Consider the following 18795-nt stretch of genomic DNA (forward strand, 5'->3'; position numbering starts at 1 on the left):
TAGACAGGATGGATGAGATAAAGATAAAGCTTCATTGATCCCAGCATGCAGACTCTGGGGGGAAATGTATAGGTGTCTAATAGCAGAAGTACACAGAAGAGGTATACAGGAGAGAGATAAGAGTCAAGAAACAGGGGTCTTCAGGGGGTCTGGGACACCTAGGGGGTTACTATAGGGGGTCTGGGACACCTAGGGGGTTACTATAGGGGGTCTGGGACACCTAGGGGGTTACTATAGGGGGTCTGGGACACCTAGGGGGTTACTATAGGGGGCCTGCCAAATCTTTGTGTGATTGGTTTTCCTTTTAATCATTATTAAGGGGATCAGTCCCCCCTCTCGAGGGACTATTAACCACTTGACCCCGGCCTAGGGATATTCTCCACTTTTAACATATAGCTCTCTCGCAGCAACTAACTATAGCAGATCTAAAGGTCATATTATATAACGCCTAGGAGTGAAAGGTCAAGACGGTCAAGGTCAAGACGGTTTAATTGGTTAAATATCTGAAAGTTCACATGAAACCAACATGATAGTAATAGTGCTGTGCAACAAGTCTATATATCTATTAAATCTATTAAAAAGTTGTATCTGCAACACAATTGTATCTGTAGTGGGGGTTATCTCTGTCTCTCTCAGCTAAGGGGTACTTCAGTGTTCATTTTGTTGACTAAGAATAAAATGCAAAGACTAGATTTTGAAATGGTGTGTTCAAAAGACTAATAAGACTAAATCAGAATTAGCTATCAAAATGAACACTAATTCATTTTTTTATTTAGTCGACTAACACTAGACTAAGACTAAACAATTTCAGATGACTAAAATAGGACTAAAACAAAATGGTGTTATTCAAAAGACTAAGACTAATCAGAATTTGCTGTCAAAATGAATACTGGTCTTTTCTTTGGGCTGAAAAACGTTGAAGACCACTGATCTATAAAAGTGACATTAAAATAAAATACCCAGCGGATGGCCCTAGATATCTGATATGGTCATTGGTCCCTGTATGAAAAATATGTCTAAACATACTGTAGACCTGCATCTTCATACATCTATAGCCATGTGAAAATATGAATAATAATAATAATAGCTTGAATTTTAGCGCCTTTCATGAACCCAAGGACGCTTTACAAAATGAATAACCAACAAACAAACAATAAACAAAACAACAACCTAGTATATGCCATAATTATGGCATATAGTTCATCATGTTCATCAAGGCTTAAGCCTGAGAGAATAAGTGTGTTTTCAAGGCAGCCTTGAAAGAGTCCAGTGTTGGAGCATGGCAGATCTATTGGGAGAGATTTCCACATGCAGGGTGAATGAAAGGAATCAACAATGATGTGTGGATATGGACTGTTAACCACTAGAGCAGTCCTCACTGATCCAACTGTGCACACTCGTCCAGTTGTCCAGGAGCACACTCATTAATGCATAACTGTATAGTCTATACCCTTTGCAAATAATAATAAGTAATAAATAATAATAAAGTGTTCAATCAATCAATCAATCAATCAATCAATCAATCAAAAAGCCACTATTCAGTAGTGGAGAAAGTACACAGATGTTTTTTGTGAATGCAAGAACCGGCCTGAATTAGAAATTGTACTTGAGTAAGTAATAGTATAAATGCATCAAAAAAAGTGCTCATGCAGAATGTCTCAATTTCGCAATTATTTTTTAAGTTTTTGGCCTTTTCGAATAGATGAAGTATAAAATAGGGCTTAATTGGTTCGTGCATTTATTTTTGTAATAATTATCTTAATCTACAAAGTAACTTGTAGCCTTTTAAACTAAAGTTTTCAAATAATGGTGGTAAAAAGTACAATATTGGCCTATGAGTCTGAATAGAAAATAAATTGTACTTTCCACCACTGGGGGGAGCCACTTCCTGTAATTTCTTCTAAGGGTGACAGAAGAGTTGATCCCATGTTTATAACGCATTATGAACACACTTATAAGACATTATAATGTTTATAACGCATTATGAACACACTTATAAGACATTATAATGTTTATAACGCATTATGAACACACTTATAAGACATTATAATGTTTATAACGCATTATGAACACACTTATAAGACATTATAATGTTTATAACGCACTATGAACACACTTATAAGACATTATAATGTTTATAACGCATTATGAACACACTTATAAGACATTATAATGTTTATAACGCATTATGAACACACTTATAAGACATTATAATCGTCTCATAAACATGTATAATTATATATGATATTAAAACTAGAAGGCAAACAAAAAACAGAGATGCATATACAAATGTACAGAAATGCATGAAGAGTATACTAATATATATATGCATCCATGCGATTTATTTTTTTGTTATAGTTCTTCTATTTATAGTGACTCATAGGAATAGACTATGTGACAACCAGGTATAGTCTGGTGACCACCGGAGAGACGGGTGACAGCCTGAATGTAGAAGGCACCCGGGTGAGCAGTATGGGTTAGCGCCCCAGCCTGTGTCCTCCGTGAGGAGGAAGCCCAACAACCCTCGGTGAGGCCTTTAGGAGGGCCATGCAAGCAGCAAGCGGAGCCGCAGCACCATGTCCCTGCGGAACCATTGCCCACCACTCCTGAATGAAGTGTCTGGTGCTGGGACTCTGGTGCAACGCACAGCTCCTGGGCCTGGTGAGAGCAGGAGTGGACCTGGTGAGACGTAGGAGGGGCCCTGACAGGAGACAACCCACAGAGCCTAGTCCTTCCATGCGCCAGAAGTGTATGGCCCTGGTTTTGCCCTAGTGGGACTGATCGAGAGTAGCTACTGGGACGTAAGTCGGGAATTGATCACCCCGGCTGGGTCACCTGAGTGAGGGGTATGATGTTGGTAGACCCGAAACCCTGTTGACCTCAGGATACATCACTGAGGATACGTCCCAGGTGCATCCATGCGATGTAGTTTAGTTATGGCTTATAAACATTTTTCAACATAATTGCTATTAGACGATTATGTAATAATTGTGACAGTGTTGTAGTTTCTGCACTTCACAGGTAACAATGACTTTGAAAGAAAATAAGTCAAGCTAGTCATATAAGTACTTTATTTTTCAGGCTTGAATATGTTTCATATGAAAGGCAAACATTTTTAAATCAATACTTTTCTTCTCAATAGCTTAGGCACGTTACAGAAAGGCGTAATTTGTAAATGAGACCACTGTAGTAAACAAAACAAAAAAACAAAAACAAAAAAACAAACATAAAAACAATGACACTCTGGGGCAAGATGTGAATGTTGTGGTTAGAAAGTGATGACGTGTGTACGTAAAGCTTTAATTTATACGCCATTGCCCGAGGGAGTCAGGCCCTACAAGCTAACGACACGTCGTTAGCTTGTAGATCTGTTCTTTTGGGAGGCGGTATACGGCATAGCAGTGGTTCCATCGATCCAGACCCCATTAATCTTTACCATATAATATAAATACCCATTGTTTTGAGATTTAATCTTTTCACAGAATCAATTGTTTTATGGTCATGATTCACCAGGATCCCAGATGGCTTGATTCTATAGGCTGAAAATAATTGATATAAATATGTTTGGAAATCTCTATGGGAAAATTGAATGGGGTCTGGATGGATGGTTCCAGAAAATGGCCACCACTGCAATGCCCTATAAGGTTTGGCTTTAAAGACACAGGAAGAGGCACGTGGACGTCAGCAGCAGCAGGAAGCTACCTACGTAGCATCAGAGGGAGGAGTGGAGCCTCGCCACGACACGGGCCGCTCATTGACCAATCAGAGAGAACAACCCCCCATAATAAGAATGCGTTTAAAACAAGTAAACTAAGGTTATTGTAATAACCTAAGCATTAATTGGACAATAATTTTGAGACTCCATTCAAGACTAGGGTTGGGATCCGGAATCGGAGGAAACCGGATCCAACATTGAGGAACCGTTTCCAGAAGAGGTTTATTACAGCGTCAGAGGCTGGTATGTGGACTTCACATCTGCTATGCCATTACAATACCGCTGGTTCTCAAACCATTTTCATTTCAAGGACCACCAGAACTCTTGAGACTGTACAAATGGAACTAAATGGACCCGTTTTGGGTCCATTAGGTTCCATTTGTACACTCTCAGACTTACAGACCTTTAAGGGTCCATTTGGAACCCCCTCAAGGAACCCAGAGGGTCCCTGTATCTCACGTTAAGAACCAGAGAGGTATATATAATAGCAATCGCTGTCATTAAGGATCCCAATCCCATTCAAGACTTGACATAATAACCGAAAGAATGCATGCTGGACTATTATATACATGCAGCCCCTTGCCCCTTCCTTGAGTCCTTATATTTCCTTATAAGATGCCAATTAATATTATTAGTGCCTAATTAACTATTAACTAACGCTTCACCCAACCTTAGTTGGTTTACCAAAACAATGACTTGCAGGTGCAAATCAAACAAGATTTTTTCCGTAAGACAGTGAGACCTGCAAGTCTCCAGTGGCCCCGCCTTTAACCTATACACCGTTTCATATACTCTTCATTATGGCTTTAGGAGCGTCTCGATTGTTAAAAACAAAGAGTGAGGAAATACTGAGTCGAACATTACAGGGTCAATAACGAATTGACAACTTATATGCGGTATGAGAAAAAGAAAACACCGTTTCCAATGCGTGAGAGTGTGGAAAGACATTTAACATCCCTCAAGGTTCAGATCCATCAGCCCGTAGTATCTCTACCAATAATAAGGCCTTGAGAACAGATCTTCGGGCATGAAATGCAGCCTACTGTACTTCCTAGGAACCAAAGTTTAAAAGGGAAGTATCATCCAACTCTGATTTCATATCAGGAGACATCTTGAATTTCAAGAAGGACATTACAGTACATGAGTAAATGTCAGTGTATGAATTAGAGCCCGATCGATTTACTGGTTTGCCGATATATCGTCCATTATTTGACGTTTTTTTGATCACATCAGTTTCAGCAGTTATGCAGCCAATGTCAGATTTTTGAACATTTCAACAGTATCTCAGGCACGTCATATAGGCAAAATAATACAAAATCTACAAGCTCACATGTCGCAATGCAACACGTGAGCTTTTAGATGGCCATTATTGAAACACGGTTAGATTAAATAACCTAAAATATTGGTCAAAACATAGGTCACCGGTGGTCTTTAGGACAACCCCCAAAATCTTGATCGGACCAGGGGAAAGATTTGGCATCGGTCGGACTCTAATGAGAATACCACTTGAAGAGTGGCCAACGATGCTGCACGGTCAAGGCCAAGGAAACACATTCAGTTACACAGACCTCTTCCAGTTTTATGTACAAAGTCTCAGATTTTCTCAGTTCATAAACAATTGTAATGTATTCACCGTTAGCTTGTGGTTAGCGGTTGTGCCCGCTGGCATGTGGGAACTTGGTAATTTCTGCTACTAACCTCCCCCAGAATACTGTGGCACAAAACAAAACATAAAATTGGCCCCGTTAAAGACTTTGTGATGCATTAAAAAATGTAAAAACACAAGAAGCAAAGCCAGGTACTGGCAATCCAAATAATCCTATTTGGTCATGGTTGGTTAACAATACTGTTTTCAATTTGGTTACTTAATTGTCTCTCTCTTTAGGCTATATATTTATAATTTTCACACACGCAGAGACCCATAACCAAAAAACCTAAAAAGAACAATGAAAACAAAGAAAAAAACACCATGGACATGTTAAGTAGACCTTTGCCATGAAAAGAATAATTGATTTGTTAAGATCTCAAACACACATCGTTTCCAAACAGCCACAGACTTAAAATCTAATGAGATAACATGACCAGTCGTCACCATCAGTCTTATCATTATATGGTTTTAGGCTGTTGGGAATAGCCATGTTCAACTCAATAAAAGGGTGCTGTGATTGCTTTAAAACGACGTTTGACACAAGGGGCCAGGCCATATGGACAAAAACAAATACATATTTTTGACCAAATAAACCTCTGTATCGATTGATTCAGAGTTTTCGGAAATCTTCGGACATATCGAAAATAGCCGATCTACGAGTTCTCAATATGCTGTGACACGCGAGTTTATAGATGCGGGCAATTTCTGAAAAGACAAAACCTGTGCCATATTACGATAGATATCTAGTCTCTACATCACTATATCGATAATATCAATACAGTAGCCCGGCCCTGTAAAATAAACACTTCTCCGATGGCAATCTGAAAGAAGTTTCATTACGCTTTGAATAAATAACAAAAAGACCGTTTTAACCGTTGCTTCATCCAACCAACCCTTGTAACCGTCAAGGGTAGATTTATACGGGCAAAGATTCCACAATAAAAGCGAGCCAACAGTTAAGATATAAAACATTGCTTGTTCACCACATCTTGTCCAGGAGAGACAGAGGACTGTGTGGCCTGTTGCTTCACACAGTGTGGCCCAAAAGCTCAGATTTATACTTAGTCGTATAAATCACTAAACAACCAGGTATAAACCAGGCACTTAAACCCTATAGTATATCGTTGCTGTCGAACAGAAACCTCTCATCTATTCTCCATAGTTTACTTTTTGTATTCTTTTCATAAATGAACGTACTTGATCATACTACAGCGTCACACAAAAGCTTCAAAAGTAGCAGATCTGCCAGGTCGAGCAAGTTTTGAGCTTGTCAATCTTGTCACTTCTTTATTTGAATTCTGAAAAGACAGAGACGATATACTTTTAGTTGGCTGTCGCCCCCCTCAGTATCCATGTCAGGTCTAATCCAAACCGCATCTCTGACAAAAATAGATCTACAAGCTCGCCGATCTACAAGCTCACAAAGCGGCGAGTCAGCGACACGATGTGCGATTGTAGATCAGCTATATTTCCAATTTCACGAATAAGTATGTTTCGGAAAGTCTGGGTAAAAAGCACCTGCGAGAGGGGGAGGGGAGACCAAAGAATGGAATGAGGTCCAGTTTTTGGAATGTAAGTGACCCATGTAGAGAAAACAAAAGTTCATCTGACAGTGTGTGTATGTGTGTGTGTATACATGTGCACGTGTGTGCGCACATGGCATGTCAGGCTGTCCTGTTCTCCGGCTGCTTCCAAGACAAACAGGCAACTACCTTCTCCTGATGCCTGAAAACTATAAAGGGATATTTACTCGTGACCCATTCCAAATGTGTCCCGAGTCCCGACCAACCTAGCGTTTGGGAACCATACCGTTCATTGACGGGGGTCCTTCAGAGCTCTGCACCTGGCTTGGCTTGGCTTGGCTTGGCTTGGCACTCCCCCCCCCCCCCCCCCCAATCTACACACTCACGTGTTGCAATGTTCGGATTGTTCGCATTTTGTTTTAGCTTTTTTGCCTCCTATGGCCTGACCTGGGCTTACCTTATGCGGTTCAATTTTTCACTAAGATGTGTGTGTGTGTGTGTGTGTGTGTGTTGAACAGACAAAGCGCACGTGGAGCGATACATTTAAAAACAGCCATAGAGAGCCCTCGTGTATTACACAGATTATATGTAAAAAAAAAAAATCACATTATGAAAAGTGTTTAAATAAAAAATAATAACAATGGGAGACCAAAGGAGCTCTTTGAGAGCAGGTGTGGGGCTGCTTCGGCTGTTCTCTGACACCAAACAGCACAGCAGGAATAATAAATATATAACTATATATATATTCATATATGTTGAAGAGAGAGCAGTTGGAGGAGAAGGAGGAGACAAAAAAAAACACCTTGACCTTGGAAACAGTTTCAAACTGGTCTTTTTTTTTTTTTTTTTTTTTACAGCTCTCCATCTCTCTTTCGCTCTCTCTCTCTCTCTCTCTCTCGTCCTCCAAAAACTAACAGTTTTGTTCATTTCAGAAAGAAATAAAATAAACCCAAACACACAACTGAGGAAAAGAAAAACCGTCCGGCAGACCACCAGAATACTTCTTCTGTTTGTCTGTTCCTCTCCTTCCTGTCCACGATCAGTGGTGTCCTCTTCCGCTCGCCCCCTCACACACACACACACACACACACACACACACACACTGCCCCTCCCATCTCCTCCACCACGGTTTCTCAAGGTTGGGTCGTGGGACCGCCAAGGGGGTCCAAACTGAACCTTTACAGGGGTCTGTAACTCTGGGAGGCACACAAATAGAACCACATGGACCCTAACGCAGTGTTTCTCAAAGTGGGGTTCCGGGGGGGGGGGGACCCCTAGAGATCCTTAGTCTTTTCATGTCAAGGACTTAAAATAGCAGATATACAAGCTCACAGAGCAGCACGAATGTTTGGAAGATTATTTTATTATTATTATATATATATTTTTTACATAAATCTTCTCTTCTGGGAGTGTCCCTGGCACAAAACCTTTTCAGATGGGGAGGTCCGTGGTCAAACACATATCAATTTGGCTTAAAATCTTTTTGAGAACCACTGCCCTAACGGGTCCATTTGGTTCCATTCGCACACTCTCAAAGTTAAATTATCACTGAGGATTTTACAGTGTAGATTTGGGGATGTCCCAAAGCAACCATTTGTACACTATGTTACAGACCCATAAAGGTGTCCATTTGCGCCCCCTGGTGAGGACCCCGGACCAGATGTTGAGAAACCTCGATGCTCCTTCTCTTGGGGGGAACGATGGTTGTCGTGGCGATGTGGGCGGGGGTGTGGCGAAAGGAGAGAGAGAGAGAGAGAGAGAGAGAGAGGCGGCAGAGCAAGGGGATGGTGACAGCTGCCTGAAATGTAGGCCAAAAGTGGTGGTGTGGGGAGTTTCCATGGAAACCAGTGTTCACAGCAGTCAGTGACATCATCTGTACGTGTGGGGGGGGGGGGGGGGGTTGGCTGCTGTAGAATCGCAACCATTGGTCCAAATTAACCTTTTACACACGGTTCTCTCCGCCCACCCGGGTCCTCCTCATCATCCTAGAGGGACAAAAGAAGAAAAAAGGGAGAAAACTAAGAATCTTTGCGTGGTCACAATGCTTACTTTAACACAGGTGCACTCAGGTACCAGTGGTACAACCCACAGGTGCACTCAGGTACCAGTGGTACAACCCACAGGTGCACTCAGGTACCACTGAGTGGTACAACCCAAAACTCTAAGAGTGCACGCAAGGAGGGTCCATTTGGTTCCACTCTCAAGAGTTACAGACCTGTAAGGGTCCTTTAGGAACACCTTCAAGGAACTTTGAGAACCACTGACAGGTACAATTTAGTCAATTAGCAGACGCTCTTATCGGATGTCACCTGGTAATTGCTTGAGTGTGAGAGGCTGCAAGTGATGATGTAAAAGGAACAGGACAGCACTTTGAAGAAGAGACCTTCATTGAATCATGACACTTTTAAAAACTATTACTGTCCTTATTGAAGCGCTGCCGCCTGTTAACATTCTAAAACAGACTGCACTCATGTGTAATAATGATGCCTCAGGACAGGGTCTTTAATGTTTTTCAGACCATGGACCCCTTAGCTGAGAGAGAGAGAGAGATGAAGCAGGGAGCCCCATTACATATTGTATAAAAATATGTTGCAGATTAAACTTTTTCATAGATTTCATAAACATGTTTCACAGCACTGTCATCCGTGTATAAATTCAGAACCATCATTTGCAGGTTTCTTTCAGTTTCTTCAGCCTAATTTGGGTCCGTAATTATTTGTAGTTTCTACAGCCTAATTGGAATTGTAACTATACATAATAATGGCCCGGTGCAAAAATAAATAAAAACCTGCTAGGAATATCTGCCTGGTTCCTTTTAAACGCCCGGGGCCACAATGTGGAAGAAGGGACATCCGCACACTGCCACTTGCCAGTTCAGAGCAATTTTATTAATTGAGCAACGTTTCGGTCTTGCGACCTTCCTCAGGCCCGGGGCCAAAACGATTTTGTGCAATAACAGTTTTACTGCCAGGAATGGATTACTCCAGGTTACTGTCGCTGCGATATACGACATACCCGCCTTTTGTTTTATGTGTTTAATACGCCGTATTGTAATAATTAAAAAGAAACTGGAGCTGGAGACGAGAAGGTTTCGTTTTGATGACGAAACCGGAAATCGTCACATGCTGTGGGCTGCTAGGGCTTCTGGGAAATTGAGGCCAATGCAAATGAACGGGGTACAACGCCTCATGGAGGAGGGTCTTGTGGGGCCGTCTTGCGGCGCACCAAGATGGCGGGTGGTGCGATCGTTCATAACAAGCGGAGCAACATTTTTTCGCCGGATTTTCACGGATCAAAAGCCCAAATAATTCAGCGTATGCTCTAAAGGTAATACAACAATCTCGGCAGTGAAGGGGGGTTGATTAAAATGCGGGTTACACGTTTAAAACAGTCAAACTGTTAAAATACCCAGCTGCTGGCCCTAGATATCTGATATTTAGCTTGTAGGTCTGCTATTTTTGAAAAATAGAAGAACGACTGACATGGAAACATGAAAACTGTCAGGATGTAGAAGACATTTTTAGAATCTGATCTCAGGTCAAAATGGGTTAAACGTCCGGGGCTACCATTTGTAAACATACGGTACACACACACCTCCTGTTCTGCGGGTCCATGTGGTCCAGCAAGGCCTCCTGAGACACCCGGAAGTCGTCCAGCGGTGACTGGTAGCGCGCCTCGAAGGAGCCCTCTCTGCTGCTGCTGCTGCTGCCGCTCCGGTAGGCGGCCATGTTGGCCTGGGCCGACAGCGCCGGGGAGGACTGGGAGGACAGGGAGGACTGGGACAGGGGCAGCGGGGACGTCATGCTGGAGTTGGCCAACGACGTGGAGGAGCCCCCCGACTCCCCCAGGCGCACCCCGCCGCTCCCCGCCGCCGCCTGGCTGGTGGCGGAGGAGGAGACCAGGGACAGGGAGGAGGAGGAGGAGGCGCTGCTCAGGAACGGACACAGCGACTCGCCATTTTCATCCTGGTGACAGAGGGATGGCGATGAGGTCATCAGTGAGACCACGTGGGGATATTATCGTTGCCGTTGGTCGGGCGGAAACCTCCTATCACCATATTTTAACTCATTGAATTCTTTCCACTACTTGATCACACTACAGCGTCACACAAAAGCAGCATCAAAAGTAGCAGATCCGTAAGCTCGAAGCGCATCGCTAAGAGACGTGTTTTGAGCTTGTAGATCTGCTACTTTTGCTGTTTTTTCTTCTTCATTTGAATCCTGAAAAGTCATGGTTTTGGTCATATGAGGTTTCCATCCGACAGAGATGTTATGCGAGTATGGTTGAATTGGGAGAAAAAAGACTGATCAATACAAGACACCTTTAACCCTACTACATGCTTTCATGTAGTGCGCTGTGAGACTAAGTGACTAATGTGACCAAATGTTATTTATATTGTCGTTGTTTCATATGAAAGCAAGGAATCATAGCTTCAAATTGACGTATTGGTTGTTCAGTTTGACCCACCAGTGTTGGAGATATGGCTTATAGAGTAATGTCTTGCCGAAAACAGCGAGTTGAGAAAACAGGCTTGAAAGGTTCACTTCTGGGGTCTCTATTATTACACCTAGCTACATGTTTAAGCATTTATTTCATATTTACATGTCGAATTCAGCTCTGACACTTATTTCAGACATGCTCTAGTATGTGAAGAGTCTGCCTGTGCTATTAACTCATAGGGCAGGAGCCTGTATGATTCAATACTACGCCCGTCTAGACAGAGACCAGTGGTGACAAATTAACCCATTCTGACCTGAGATCAGATTCATACGAGGTTTCCGCCGGACAGACACTGGTCTGATGAACCCATTCTGACCTGAGATCAGATTCTAAAAAAAGTCAGTCGTTCTTCGATTTTTCAAAAAATAGCAGACCTACAAGCTCGTATCGCGCCACTCGGTGGCGCGATATGAGCTTGTAGATCTGCTATTTTTAAATAGCTAAAGCATAACATGATGCCAACACCAAAATGGGTGCCCGGTCAGAACTTTGTCAAAATGTATTAAGGTCTCTGAGACCTGTCACCAGAATATCCTCGGAGGAAAGTCTGGTAAGACTGGCAGTGTCGGTAGGCCAATCAGAGGCAGACGGGGCGTTACCATTGAATCATGCCAGGAGCCTATCTCCTGTATCTGTAGTGTGAGGCATCTTGATGTACAAGTACAACCCCTGGACATGACCCTTGATGCTATGGTCTTTAGTATGACCCGACCGGGGGGGGGGGGGGGGGGATTGAACCCCAACCTCCCATTCCCAGGGCGGACACTGTAACCACAATGCCACTGAGCCGTTTGTGAGCTTGTAGATCTTTCTTTTCCTTCTCTTATTTAATTTAACCCCGGGAACCCCTTTTGGGGTTTTTACCTTTCAATACAGGAACCCCTTTTTGGGGTAGTTAACTTTTATGTAATATATATGAATAAATATATAATACTAGAAACAAAATTTCATGAAATTTTACTGGGTGACTGCAGGCTGCAGCTCGCCAAGTCTGTGCAGCATTTGAGCCACGGACCACCATTTGAAGACACTGTGAATTTCACCCGATTGAATACATTTCACTTAGTGCTCCATACTGTACGTTTTAAGAATATTTGGCTAGTTGTACTTTATTTTGTTATTTGGATTTAACCCATTCTGACCTGAGATCAGATTCATACGAGGTTTCCACTGGACACACACTGGTCTGATTAACCCATTCTGACCTGAGATCAGATTCTAAAAAATGTCAGTCGTTCTTCGATTTTTCAAAAATAGCAGACCTACAAGCTTGTAGATCTGCTATTTTTCAATAGCTAAAGCATAACATGATGCCAACACCAAAATGGGTGCCCGTTCAGAATGGGTTAAAAGGACTTTGCTAATTCACATTTAGAAGAAAATATGCAATTTCCTCCACGGGCCTAGAGCTTCCCAATTCAGAAGTAATGTAGCTGTGGCGAGGATGTGGTACACTATGAAATGTAAAGCCTGCATGGCAACTGCAAGACAACAGCACCACACCTTAAATCTCTATATCTTTTTTTTTTTTTAAGATATTTTTTTTGCGGCTTACGCCTTTTATTGATTTTTGAAGGGACAGACAGTAGGCTGACAGGAAACGGGAGAGAGATGGGGGGATGACATGCAGTAAAGGCCGTGTCGGGTCCGGGAGTCGAACCCGCGGCACACTGCGACTGGATTACCAGTCCGGTGCCCAGACCGTTACGCTACGGCCTGGGCCTAAATCTCTATATCTATACAGGTTGTTACATCATTGAATGCTACCAATATCTGAATAAAATGCTACAACGCAATAACATTCTGGGTTATTTCCATAGCACGGTTTATGAAGATATAATAAATATATAATTAAATGTGCATCAGACAACCAACAAATGTATTAGAAAGGATTTATTATTCATAAACCAGCAGTACTATACAGTTTAGGTCCTGGTAGGATAGAAAAACAGCGGTATAAAAGGTCCTAGGTAGGATAGGCAGTATTAGGCACCCTCCCTGGAGATGTGCTCTTGAGCAAGGCACTGCACCTGCCATTGCTCATTTAGTTTCACATAAACCCAAGATCCTCGGAGAGGAATGGGTCGGTTTCTCGCAGAATGAATATCAGTTTTAAACTTGCAGGGGTTCCTTTGCTCCTCACTGTGTCTATGACAAGACGTGCCTTTTCATGGATCACTTTCTTCGCACAGGCTTCATCATACTCTTCTTTGATTATCACCCCCGTCTCAAACAGTTTGTCCAGGATCTGGTTGAGAATGGGATGTGACATGCTGTTGATGAAGCTTCTGCGCACAGACAGCAGTTTGTCTGTCGCCGCGTGACTTGGCGTGTGCTGAACATGTTGAAAGGTTGAAAGGTTTACATAACATTCCCATGCACATTTGGAGGCGTTACTGCTGCTTAGAAGCAGCCTAACGTGGCTTAAACGTCGCTCTAAATTAATGACAAATGTCGGGACGTAATTGTGATAGGAACATTCGTCAACTTCAAATGCGGCTCTAACTGGTTCAATTATAATGGAATCATCTTCAGGTGAAGTGGAGAGTGTATATTCTTCATTCGGGACTAGTTTACAGGGAGGCTTTTCAATGTAAATCTCTTCTCCAACTAGCTCCCTCCTTTTGTTCTTCACTTCGTCCAGCACGACGTTCCGAGGCAGCAGCAACACTTTCAGAGTTGAACTGGGATGATCATCGTCAATCGGTGGTTTATAAAACACTGGCACCAATGCCTGGACAGGACTGGGCCCATACAGCATCTCCATGATGATACCAAAGAAAGACAAGCCAGTTACATCTATGATAACATGAGTTTCTGTGATCACACGGGGTTTGATCAGCTCAAAGCCATCATCATCCACCACATGGACAACAGACAAGGACTTGCCTCCACCCGTGGAGAGGATCTCACAGTGTGGAATGTGTAGCCGACACACAGACCCCTGAGAAGCTTTGATGTCAAACAGTGGTCCCGCAGGCTTCTTACTCAGCTGGGATAGAAGCCCCCGGCCCCAGGGGACTGTCTTGTAAGTCACCTCTCCATCTTTCTCCATCTTAAACCCCAGGCCGGTCACGCTGCATCGGAACAGTCCTGCGTGGGTGCAGTGGAACCTGTAGCTTTCCTTGCTTTCCACAACAATGATATCAGGTGTGAATGTCTGCGTTTTGTCCAGTAGTGTAACATCATTTACACTGTGGGAGCGTTTTGCTCTGAAACCTGTCTTGTTCTCTAAACATGGGATTAGACCACTGAAGGACAAACTTAGATCACTTTCATCTTGGAGCCAGGACAGCGATTCTGTAACACAATGTTCTTCCATCTCACCATGCATAGGAATAGTTCCCTATAGAGAAAATCAAGGACATTAATTAAGCCTCAGGTTCCGCGACTCGGACAGCAGAGAACAGGCATCCCTGTATGTCTGTCTGCACCTTGGCATTGAAGCCTAACCAATAAACCAATGATAATCGGTGACGTTACAACATTGCTTCCGTATGTAACCTACTAGCGGCCTGGTTGTTGGGATGACGTCACAAACATATCCTTTGGATATACGGTAATTCTGTTAGTTCCGTGTTGGAGAGGCTTGTGGAAGTTTAGAACTACAATGCTAATTTAAACGACAGCATGCAGTTTCACAAGTTTGTAATATGTTTGTAACAAAACAGAATATTTTGACAAGGGACATCCCTAGTATCAATATTATATCCATATTGGTCTACGTCCATGTACCAAAGTTTGAGGCTGTAGCATGTTGTACACAAAAGTTAGAGCTGTGTAAAGGCCAGCCAATTGGAAGACAGAGGGGCGGGGCTTAAGCAATTAAGCAAGTACAGCTCCGTTCCTATTGGTGGTCTACATCTATGGACCAGATTGTGAGGCTGAAGCATGTTGCAAACCAAAGTTATGGCTCTGTAAAGGCCGGCCAATAGGAAGACAGAGTGCGTGCATGTGCGTTCATGTGCGCGCGTGTGTGAGAGGTGTTCATCTTGACCTTGAATCATTAACAAAGTATCATTTTCACCTGGGTTACTCTATGCAAATGCAACCACTATTGAAAGTTAAAAGCACACTGACTATGTGTCTCAATGAGAGAACGTCCGAACAAATTGCTCTATCGCAAAAAGTTAAAGTCGAATGCGATTTTTGTTTTCGCTGTGAGTGTCCCGAGTCATTGAGGTACGCCATGTGCGATCGTGGTATTGGTACGATGAAAAACGTGGTTATAAGAGCGAGTTAAGAATTGTGTTTGTGATGAAAAAATTGCTGACTCGTTCAGGTAGTTAACATGGAGTTTTATGACACATTATGATGGTACACCTGTCGCTTTCAGGGCTGTAGTTCACATACTGTATGTATCTGTGCTATGGTTGCGCTATTGGGTGAAAGAGGATGACTGTGTCTACAAAATTACCGAAACCCATGCATGTAAAGTGAATATATATATATATTTTAATATATTCTTTATCCCACGATTTTGTAACCCATTTTTCACCCCTGTGTCAATCATCTAATGTGATCCTGGGCTCTACACACCCTCCACCAACCTAGTCCCCATATATGGGGGACAAGGGGAGAGCAACGGACTTGAACTCATGCTTCCTTCATGCCTGAGTGTCCAAGTTGCTCCTTTACACCTGACAGGGGGGAGTTTTCCCTGGTTGGACGTAGCGTGGAAGGAACACGTTATTCCAACCAGTTCCTTTCCCCTCCATCAGGCGCCCCGGCTGGCCAGGGGGAGGCAGTTTAGTGACCAGGATTACTGCATGTTTTTTGTGAGGGTACCTACCCTAGGGGACACGGGGAGAACATGCAAACTCCACACAGAAAGGCCCTTTCGTCAACCCCGCCTTCGGGAACGGGCACTGATGACGCAGAGGAGGAAACACGCCGCCAGCACCCACAGCGCCCCGAGCGGGAATCGAGCCCAGGACCTTCTAGCTGTGAGGCGACAGCACTACCAACTGTGCCACCATGCCCCTATTTACATTAATGATTTCTAAGTGCTGCGTATGTGACTCACCCTGCCCCGGATGATGTCCATGTGCACCAGCAGCGAGGCCAGCTCCAGGTCCTCATTGTAGCTGTTCTTCAGGGGAACCGACCTGTAACCTGGTCGCAGCACACACACACACACACACAAGCCACTTTGAGACATGCACTGACTATCTGTATGAACGCAATATTCACACTCGGTAGGATCGGACCTATGGATCGGACATGCTGGCAGGACCCTTGACTTAGGTTTGGGTAATTTCTGATTTGGGTCAAACCGCTCTGTGTGTGAATGGAAGCAGTGGTTGTCCATGCAGAATGGGAAGAAATGTATACTTTTTCCATCATGTTGAATAGAAAATCTATCCGTCTAATCCGTAACAACTGAACAGTCCGTGTTCACAACGCTGGTCCTAAAGTTAATGCCTACGACCATTGCAGCCTCCTATCATACTGAGGGTGGAAACAAAGCATTGCTGCTATTCTACAATATAAGAAGTGTAACTTTAATTATTGATGGCGTGGCTTTTGAACCGAACGAAAAGCTTTGTTCTGAAACCATATTTGATAAAGAGACTTCCAGGAAACTACAAGGCAGTGGAAAACATTTCCACAAAGATAGATTGACCGTTCACCTTGTAACCTCTGTCCCTATTCCCTAATGAGCTGGGGTAATGTAACCTCTGTCCCTATTCTTACAGTTGCGCTACATATCGTCTCTGTCAGGTGAAAACTGTGATTTTTCAGGATTCAAAATTCAAAAGTAGCAGATCTACAAGCTCAAAACACGTCGCTTCTCACCACTTTTCGAGCTTGTGGATCTGCTACTGTGTGACGCTGTAGTGTGATCTAGTGGGGCATTCATTTACAAAATAAAAAAGACAAAAATTTGAATATGGGGATAACGGCGATATACAGTACAGTATGATATAGTTGCTGTGTCCAACGTTGTTATGTGCACAGCAATGTTAATAATGTCACAGCCACCAAAATCCTTTTTGGGGACAAGAAAAAGAAACTAAATTGATTACTTTTTAATTCAATTGATTATTATTATTATTATTATTTATTTATTTTTTGTGGCTTTCGCCTTTATTTTTTATGGAGGGACAGACAGTAGGCTGACAGGAAATGGGGGGAAGACATGCAGTAAAGGCCGTCGGGGATCGGGAGTCGAACCCACAGCACACTGCCAGACTGGATTACCAGCCAAGGTGCCTGGACCACTGAGCCACAGCCCAGGCCAATTCAATTGATTGATTATAATTACTACATGTTGCACCCTACCTGTCTTGAGGCCGTTGATGGGGAACGTGGCCTGAGCCAGGAAGTTCTGGTCGCTGAACATGTCTATCTCGTAGACCCCGAAGCGCAGGAAGGCGAAGGCCGAGTTCAACACGGTGAAGCTGAAGGTCTTCCTGGGCCACGTGGGGTTCAGACCGTTATCAGCTGGAAGAGGAACACATGATGAGATTACACATCAACATTCTATCAGACCGTTATCCGCTGGAAGAGGAACACATGATGAGATTACACATCAACATTCTATCAGACCGTTATCAGCTGGAAGAGGAACACATGATGAGATTACAACATCTACATTCTATCAGACCGTTATCAGCTGGAAGAGGAACACATGATGAAATTACAACATCTACATTCTATCAGACCGTTATCAGCTGGAAGAGGAACACATGATGAGATTACAACATCTACATTCTATCAGACCGTTTTCAGCTGGAAGAGGAACACATGATGAGATTACACATCAACATTCTATCAGACCGTTATCAGCTGGAAGAGGAACACATGATGAGATTACACATCAACATTCTATCAGACCGTTATCAGCTGGAAGAGGAACACATGATGAGATTACACATCAACATTCTATCAGACCAGTTATCAGCTGGAAGAGGAACACATGATGAGATTACACATCAACATTCTATCAGACCGTTATCAGCTGGAAGAGGAACACATGATGAGATTACACATCAACATTCTATCAGACCGTTATCCGCTGGAAGAGGAACACATGATGAGATTACAACATCTACATTCTATCAGACCGTTATCCGCTGGAAGAGGAACACATGATGAGATTACAACATCTACATTCTATCAGACCGTTATCCGCTGGAAGAGGAACACATGAGGAGATTACAACATCTACATTCTATCAGACCGTTATCAGCTGGAAGAGGAACACATGAGGAGATTACACATCAACATTCTATCAGACCGTTATCAGCTGGAAGAGGAACACATGAGGAGATTACAACATCTACATTCTATCAGACCGTTATCCGCTGGAAGAGGAACACATGAGGAGATTACAACATCTACATTCTATCAGAATTAAAAGTTTTCTGAAAAAGCTATGTTTCTATGTCAGTCGACATAGATGT

The 18795-nt window shown here is 43.0% G+C and overlaps 1 protein-coding gene and 1 long non-coding RNA gene across 4 annotated transcripts in view; both read right to left on the reverse strand.

The window, feature by feature from the left end:
• Positions 1-3054: 3054 nt before the first annotated feature.
• LOC310861757 lies at positions 3055-6490 on the reverse strand. The gene is made up of 2 exons (XR_014569519.1): positions 6397-6490; positions 3055-6337 (listed from the first exon to the last, which is right to left on the reverse strand). It is a non-coding gene; the product is annotated as an uncharacterized lncRNA (long non-coding RNA).
• Positions 6491-7276: 786 nt separating this feature from the next.
• The window catches only part of plcg1 (phospholipase C, gamma 1), a 65310-nt gene continuing 53791 nt past the window's right edge, over positions 7277-18795 (reverse strand). For all 3 annotated transcript variants that reach the window (XM_083769365.1, XM_083769366.1, XM_083769364.1), the window contains 4 exons: positions 17672-17833; positions 16413-16501; positions 10481-10851; positions 7277-8871 (listed from right to left, as the gene is read on the reverse strand). In XM_083769365.1, the coding sequence (XP_083625491.1) occupies positions 8829-8871; positions 10481-10851; positions 16413-16501; positions 17672-17833 (665 nt within the window). In that variant the 3' untranslated portion in view covers positions 7277-8828. The remainder of the gene's footprint in view (positions 8872-10480; positions 10852-16412; positions 16502-17671; positions 17834-18795) is intronic.

This window comes from Protomyctophum parallelum (assembly GCF_964188405.1).
Source record: "Protomyctophum parallelum genome assembly, chromosome: 7".
Lineage (NCBI taxonomy): Eukaryota > Metazoa > Chordata > Actinopteri > Myctophiformes > Myctophidae > Protomyctophum > Protomyctophum parallelum.